The following is an 8,415-nucleotide window of genomic DNA, read 5'->3' as shown; positions in this document are numbered from 1 at the left end:
GAAATTAACTTTTTAAACATATAAGTAGAAGTCATCTACTTATGTCTAAAATCTATCATCTAAAATACTGATAAGAAGTATAGTAAATACATAAACAGTAACATAGTCGTTTACTATAATTATCAAGAATTATATACTCTACACCTGCTAGACTTTCACAGACCGGCAGCGAAATAGGTTTGTTCACACCAGCATCACCACAGACATGAATATGGCATTGCACTTCCACAGCATCACTGGGTGACAGGAATTTTTCAGCTCTATTAAAGTCTCGTGGCACCACCCTTGTATGTGGAATCTTTCATGGACATAAACATCATTATGCAGTGCATGACTGTACATGCTTATACATTTATATCTATATTTCTGCTATCTGTATGACTATGCATATACATTTATATCTGTGTTTATTTCTACTTTCTATCTATATTGAAACCCTGAGTTCACTCAGAAGCATTCATTTCTAATCCAACACTGGATGTTGTATCCTGCTTTGTGTCTGTAATTCCCTTATTTGATGTGTATATATAATTTTTAAACAATGTGCATATGTTGAGAATATGTGCATTACACATCTTTTTAAATGGCAGGGTGCATGATTGGAAAAAAAAAATAGAGACCAATGTTCTGAAACACATCCCATTTCATTTAGGTAGACATGCTGTCTAGAAGGTACTCAGTGTCACCTAGAGAAGGTTTCTAGGATTACCAATGCTGTGAGTCAAACTCCTTGCAACATCAAGGATTTCCCAGGTCTCACTCTTTTTCATTGTAAAATAGAGAAAATGAAAACAAGCTACCTAACAGTGAAGCAATTGGAGGCAAGTTTCTTCCTTGGGAAGAAAAATGACCTGAAAAATCTACATGAGCCATAAAATCCTGGTCTGAGACCTGAAGGAAGCAGGGCCTTATTCTCTGCTGGAGTAGCAGAAGGTGGCCCCTGGGTCTGAAGTGCCCAGGGGAGGCAACAGAGTGAAGTCTCACAGACAAGTCTGGATAGACCAGTTTGCTTTGCTGCAGTCCTTAGATACAGGTTATCCATGGCCTTTGTTGCCATTTTATAAAATGCTTTTAGGCTGGAGGAAGATTGAAATCATACACACACACACATACACACACACACACACACCACAAATGCTACAAACATCACCACCACCAACGAAAACCCACACTGATTATGTACATTTGAAAAATTCTTGATAGCATAAGAAGTAAAATTGGAAAGTTCCCCAGGGAAAAAACCCTTTGACATAACAGGGGTGATGAATAAGAAAACAGTGTCCTCAGAGCTGAGAGAAGAAGGAACCATTTATTTAGTCAAATTATTTTACAACAGGGACTTCATTGACAGTTGTCAGCAAACACTTAATATAGTTAAAAAAGTCAACAATTACCTGCAAAATTATATATATTTTAATGTCTAAAAATATGTTGCATATATAGAGCAGGAAAATCCCTCATCTCCACAAGGGATAGTTTTGTTGTTTTTCCCAGAGCTGTGATTATTGCAGTACTGTTACACACATTTCCAAAGCATTAAAGATCTAAATGGATTATCCTGTCTTGTGTATGCCTGTTAAATAACTGCACCAGTGCTTTTCTTTCTTGTAAGTCAGTGACTTAAACAGCCCTGTTTCCTTTTCAGCAATAGTCATATTATGTTTTTTAAAAACCAGCTATAAAAACGTACAAACAGCCCAAATGTACAGATTGACAAAAGATGTACAAATTACATTTAAAAAAAATAACAGCGACTGATTTGATAGTAAAACTGCTTTTGTGACCGAGGTCAACTCGTTTATTTATTCTTCTTAATTTTTAATTATTTATTTTTAATACTGTGAGATATAGGAAAATAACTCTGCATAATTTATACAGTAAGTTGCCTTCTGATTGGTTGACCCTGGTCTGATGGTCTGACAAGCGCACAGCGCTCGCGAATCTGTGAGTTTAGAAATCCCTATAACTTTTCCAAGTTCTGGGACTCACTGTCATCATTAAAAAAAAAAAAAAAAATTAGTTATTTAATTCCCCGTCTTTCAGGAATGTATGTATTTGCATTAAAATTTCTTAGTTGATATCCTGACTATTTCTAGAGAGAGTGGTCAGCTGAGTGCATGCTGTCCACTGAGGGGGATTCTGCAATGCCCTTGGCTTCTTAAACACACACACCTTCTTTCCATCAAATTCCAGTTGGGTGAGAACTTCACTGGCCTTACAATCAATGTTCCAGTCGCCATCCACTGAATTTGGTCCTCCTAAAATTAGATTATAAGCTTCCCACCTCTATTTCCACTAAAGCTCAAACCAGAACATGACTGGTTAAGTCCATGATTCTGTATCCTGCTGAACCCCATGAGACCCGTGTGTTGATAAGAAACTGCTTTGGTCATAAAAACATAAAGAAAACATACAGCTTCTTTCTCCAGAACCATGACATAACCATTCCAGTAATCTTAATATTCAGCACAAAAGATGCTAGGAGACTGAGAATTCAAACTGGCACACTGGCCCATGGAATTATCCATCTCTTTGTTCGGGTAGAGGAAGCAAAAGTTACCAACATTAAAAAAAAACTTGTTTTCAAAGAACAAATACAAAGGTTCTATCCAACAAGAAAGAACATCCAGTTTTGTCTTCTCTTCAAGGCCACATATGTCTGTCCTGCAGAGTCCAGGCATCCAGGAAGAGTGAGGGATGGGGCTTCAGCTAGGAGGCCGCCAATGAGTAAGCTTCTAGTAGTAGCTGCCTAAGTGTGAAGGCACGTGGGTGTTAGGATGGCGGGGGACGTTGGGGTTGGGGTAGATTCCCCCTGTGGGGGAGGTCCAGTATTGTGACGCAGCTCCAAAGAAGCTGGAGGAAGTGACAGGCATGGAGGATGGATGGGGAGGGACAAAGTTCACCTTCTGCTGGTGGGCATGGTAGGAAGGCATGTAGGAGATGTCAGAAGGGTACTTGTACATGGATGACTCAGTCGGATGTGGCTGCAGGGCCTGGGCAATGCCGTGGAAGTCAAATTTGTAGGCATATCTTTTGCCGTGCACTTTGGTCATTATGTTTTTATCATAGTAATATCGAAGGGCCCGGCTCAGCTTGTCGTAATTCATGTTGGGCTTGCTTTTCCGCTCGCCCCAGCGCCTGGCCACCTCATCGGGGTCCGTCATTTTGAATTCCCCGTTGGTCCCCTCCCAGGTGATACAGCTGGCGTTGGCGCTGTCGGAGAGCAGCTCCAGGAGGAATTGCCACAGCTGGATCTGCCCGCTTCCTGCAGGCCGTCAAACGCATGGGAAAGAACAGAATAGCTCAGCCCGCTGAAGGAAGAACCAGTTCCCTAAATGCAGAGAGCTTCTTATCCTTTTAAAGAAACCCTTTGTTTCCTTTGACATTGGGATAGTCCTGACCTTACCAGACCTTCTTACCATTGTTGATTTGCCTTTCTGCTTGCCTTGGAGGTGGGTATGATAAGTGAGGTTACACCCTAAGATGCTCTGTCCCAAGGCCTGGTAAATGGAATATGGGGAGTGAGGTGTGGGGCTCTGCCCAGAACCAGCTGTACGATCTTGGGCAAGCCACGTTCCCCTCAACCCCTTTGGCAAGGGCTTTGAATCTCTTCATCTAAGAAGGCCTGAATCACTGTCAGATCTTTACTTAGTGGTCAGGTCCCCCGGGGAATTCCCTGTCAGAAATAAAGAGAGTCAGGAGCAAGGCATGACTGTGGGAGTCATTGGGAGAAGCTGAGTCATGAACTTTAGCTTTTGGATGAAAGGCCCTGGATTGGCCCTTGGCGGGCCCTAGAGCTTGGCTTGCAGCTCTAAATTCTACAGAGAACTTGTGCAGAGAGAAAAATACCCAGAATATGCGGGTGGCCTCTTTCGCCTCTGGTGGAAACATCCAGGCACTAAGAAGTGGGTAAGGAGACTCCCTGGGATGGGAAGGTGAGTGGCCACACTACTATAAGAGCCTGCTAGCTTCCAATCTCGATGGTCTTGGTTTAGAAGGATCCCCTTGAGCATTAATTTTGATACTAAATCTTTAAAATGTCAGGTCAAATTGACTCTATCTACAACTTTTCAGGGACACACCTCTTTTATAAGGCCAGATAACTTGGCAGCATTTTCTAAGTTCACAAATAAACTACTTTAGATTATTTATTAACTTGTGCCTTGCATGGGGCAGACAACTGAGAGCTCAGTGAAGTTGTCTTCCTTTCTTCCTTCCCCATTTTCTCCAACTGAAACACCTGCCCATTGCATTTATTACTAATCGAGACCTAAGTGCACACGTTTAGTGCTAATTTGTTTATTCCCAGAAGCATCCTCAGCTAACGAACCTTGACACCTCGTAACAAGCCCCAACCTCTTGTTCTCATGCTCCAGAAACAGACATTGAGCATTTCAAGGAAAGAGGCACATGTTACTCCCCAGTCAGGTGTCTGGACTTAGGACAGAAGTCTCTGTGACTTCACAACGCTACAAAACATTGTGGTGAAAAAGGCTTGCAGGCCAAGTTCAACTCACCAGGGTTGGCTAGGCGACTGCTAGTCGGGCCCAGGATCTGATATGGATCTAAGGAAATAAAAAAGGAAATTTGCTTCAGTATTATTAAAAATATGACAACAGTACCAGCCATAAGGAAACCACAAGGGTTTATATTTTTCTTTCAAGATCACAGCGAAGACTGATTTCAGAACACTTCACTGCTTTTATTTGCAGATCTCAAAAACCTTGATGACATTTGTGGTCTTCATCTCAATAATTACAGAAACAACAAAGAATAGGAACAGGATTACTTTTTCATATTTGGCATCTAAAATGTGCAGATTATGCTGTCATTACCAAAAGCAAAACAACGAAAACATTTGGAAAGGAACTGGCTAATGTTCAGTGATACAAGGGACAGCTGACTCAATAGGCTTAAAGACGGGGTCTCATGGTTACTGGCCTTTAATAGCTCTCCCTAATACTAACAACATCATTAATCTGTTTTTAAAAATGTATCATGAAAACACGTGCCTGGAAACCAAGCAGCCTGGGTTTTAGCAGTAGCTATGTGATAAACAAATAACTTGTGGGACAATTTCTGGGAATTTCTCATCTGCCAAATGAGTGGGTTGGGCTACTGGATTCCTCAGTTTTCTTCTAGTACAACACTCTGTGATTTGAAGCTTAGAATTTGAGCACAAACCAGAGTTTGTGTTTTATCTATAGAGTGACTATTAAAATCTCAGTTTACTCAAAACTTGTGTGATTACTTAGCCAAAAAAGAGTCCTTGCAATATTGGCTTAAGTGAGAGGTTTATCTTCTTTTCTGTTAGTTGAGGAAATCAGGGTAGAGAGCTGGGTCTCCACTTGGCAAAATTGTCATATACTTTGTACAATTTTACTATTTTTTCAACTATAATTATGATTTTTTTTTTTGAGACGGAGTTTCGCTGTTGTTACCCAGGCTGGAGTGCAGTGGCGCGATCTCGGCTCACCGCAACTTCCGGCTCCTGGGTTCAAGCAATTCTCTTGCCTCAGCCTCCTGAGTAGCTGGGACTACAGGCACGCGCCACCATGCCCAGCTAATTTTTGTATTTTAGTAGAGACGGGGTTTCACCATGTTGACCAGGATGGTCTCGATCTCTTGAGCTCGTGATCCACCCGCCTCGGCCTCCCAAAGTGCTGGATTACAAGCATGAGCCACTGCGCCTGGCCTATAATTATCATTTTAAAAATATCAACATGATTTTTGGGTTTCTACTTAGAAAAATTAATTTCAAGAGTCCTTAAGCCCACTGAGACCAACCTTTCTCATCAACACCATGAGTATGACGACTAAAGTATTTTTGGCTGGTGATGCCTAACTTCGTTGTTATTGGAGAGTCTTTAAAACTCTCTACATCTGACTTATGATCCGCAGTCAGCAAATTTTTTCTTAACCTGCCTGGTGAAATTTCAGTTGATTTTCTCTTGCTCTGCCGTCTGCGGAGATGGAGAACAATGCTTGCCCACCCCAAAGCAAATGACTTGTTCAGAACTTCATCTCAGCTGCATCACATAAGAAGATACTAGGGCTTGGGCAGAGTAGCTGTCTTCAGATATACAAAGAATCTTGGAGAAAGCAGAAGGAAGACTTCTCCAGAAGGCAAAGCTTGAGTGGAAATTCCAGGAAGGGGACTTTGGCTCAGATAGTAGAATTGAGACCAGCTAGACAGTCAATGCCCTGTTTTACTATAAGCACAGGTAAGGTAGAGGTGAGGGTGTTAGAGACCCAGCAATCTCTAAGTTCCTCTCCAATACAGAGTCTCCAAGTCCATGGCTTTAAAAGTTCCTCTGCCTAACTGTTAAGCCATGCCATCGCAGGATGGGGATATTTCTGAAAGTAAGGTTTGGTGAAGCATAAATGGATTGGGCAGGAATTTGGGGGTCTGGAATTATAGACCAAGGTCTATAATTAGGTCTATAATTAACTCTCTCATTAACTAGTTGCATGGTTTTTAGCAAGTCACTTTACCTCCCTGGGCCTCAGTTTCTTTGTTTAACAAAATAAAGCTTTGGAACAGTTGGTCTTTAAGTTCCTTTCACCTTTGATATTTAACAAGTCTCCACTTGATTTTAGGACCTGTTACTTCATTCACAGGCCTAATAGGGTCAAATAGAGACCCTCTTTGAGTGAAATAAGAGACAACATATGTGGTATATTTTTTAAACCCTCCATCAGTTGACCTTGTGGAATCAACAGCTGTGCAGGAAGCAAAGAAATTACTTTTCCTGGGCAGGTACCTGGCTGAGGCCGCTGCTCGGTGTTCTTACTGATCGTTTGTGCCCCTCCAAGGGGAGGACCTGTGGCAAGAGGGAAAGAAATGCAGTGAGTAGGACCCGGCTTCCCGAGGGGAGCGAGACATCTTGACAGATGTGCTTTCCCACTCATTCCTTCACCCACTCTCCACTGCCTCATTTATTCATCTTAGTTTAGAAATATTTACCTAGGATCTACTATGTGCTGGCACTGTTCTCCATGCTGGAGATTCGGGAATGAACAAGCAGTTCCCGGTGGAACTTGCATTCCAACGGAGGGGACAACAATAAACCAATTTTTAAATTTTTTAAATTTTGTCTTTGCTCAAATGTCACCTTTCCATTTTCCAGTTTTTAAAAAGTAACCCAACAGTATGGCATCAGTGATGGTACTGAGGCTGTAGATTTCATTTTCAAATCGGAAAGTTAGAGAAGTGTTTACTGAGAAAGTGACATCTGAGCAAAAATCAGCTGCTTCCTGGTGTCCCTGTCTTGTGAGTTTCCTCCTTGTTCCTTTCACACACCCTTTCCATTCCCATGATCGCTTCTGCATTGCAGATCTGTGTTGCTTCTTGCATGGTTTGTGGCTTAGTCTGAGTGGTGACCTCATTACTCTTCTGTCTCCCCAGAACTCACCATACATGTCACCGTTCAAAACCTTAGTGACTCCTCATTGTCTAAAGAACTAAGGTCTATCTTCATTGCATCATTCACAGTTCTATTTCTTACCTTTGCAGACTTCTGCATCACTCATCCTAAACTCCGGGAACCTGAGGTCCTCACTGACTGTCAGACCTGTCAAGCTGATGTCTTCCTAGCCCCCATTACCACAGGTCTGAATCCTGCATCTCCTTCCAGAGCTAACTCAAGTGCTACCAGGTCCACAAAGCCTTTCTTGATACTAGCCAGATGAATGGAGTTCTGTGCGTGCATGATTTCTGTCTCCTGCTTATGGGACCAGTGCATGTCTGATTCATCTTTGTGAATCTTACATTGCCGAATGCCATGTGCAGAGTAAGTAAATAATTAATACGCATAATTGGAAGGGGTCCTGGTTATTGTTTGGGCATTAATTTGTAAGCCTAGCCTCTTTCTTGAAAGAATTCCTTTTGCTACCTGTTCATACGCTTCACATTTTGCTTCCTAGGCATGGCAAGATTGATTTCTGGTACAGGAGTTCATGAGTCATTCCCAGTATCTCCCCTTATTCCCTTAATGGGAGGTACTGGGTAGACTTCGACATATTATCACATCACCACTTGGTGGAGAAACTTATGTTTGAGACATCAATTTCTTCACCAAGTGGTGAGACGATGCTATGTCAAAGTCTAACCAGCATCAGCGGGGATGGGGAAATTGGTATGACTGAGCCTTACCAGTTAGTGGGGGAAAGTCATAGAGGGTCATTATCTTGATTTAAATAAAAGGAGCCAAACCCAGTGACCTTTCACTGGTACAGAACCTTGTCTTGAAAAACTTTCAAACTTCTAATGTTCTAAAACTGGGTGCAATAAAACAAAATTCAAAACAGCTAAATGAAAATCCCATATCATCTTTTGAGGACTGGGTATCATGGACAGGCTCTAAATTGGCAAATAATTTTGGTGTCTACTCAAAAAGCAGGAAAACATATGCC

The 8,415-nt window shown here is 41.8% G+C and overlaps 1 protein-coding gene across 3 annotated transcripts in view; it reads right to left on the bottom strand.

The window, feature by feature from the left end:
• Positions 1-1,290: 1,290 nt before the first annotated feature.
• FLI1 (Fli-1 proto-oncogene, ETS transcription factor) overlaps positions 1,291-8,415 on the bottom strand; it is a 124,415-nt gene continuing 117,290 nt past the window's right edge. For all 3 annotated transcript variants that reach the window (XM_074400852.1, XM_074400853.1, XM_003923516.4), the window contains exons 7-9: positions 6,765-6,824; positions 4,518-4,565; positions 1,291-3,265 (exon numbers count right to left, since the gene is read on the bottom strand). In XM_074400852.1, the coding sequence (XP_074256953.1) occupies positions 2,736-3,265; positions 4,518-4,565; positions 6,765-6,824 (638 nt within the window). In that variant the 3' untranslated portion in view covers positions 1,291-2,735. The remainder of the gene's footprint in view (positions 3,266-4,517; positions 4,566-6,764; positions 6,825-8,415) is intronic.

Source organism: Saimiri boliviensis, chromosome 6 (assembly GCF_048565385.1).
Source record: "Saimiri boliviensis isolate mSaiBol1 chromosome 6, mSaiBol1.pri, whole genome shotgun sequence".
Taxonomy (NCBI): Eukaryota; Metazoa; Chordata; class Mammalia; order Primates; family Cebidae; genus Saimiri; species Saimiri boliviensis.
The sequence above is the reverse complement of the archived record's forward strand: the minus strand, read 5'-3'. Positions and strand labels throughout refer to the sequence as shown.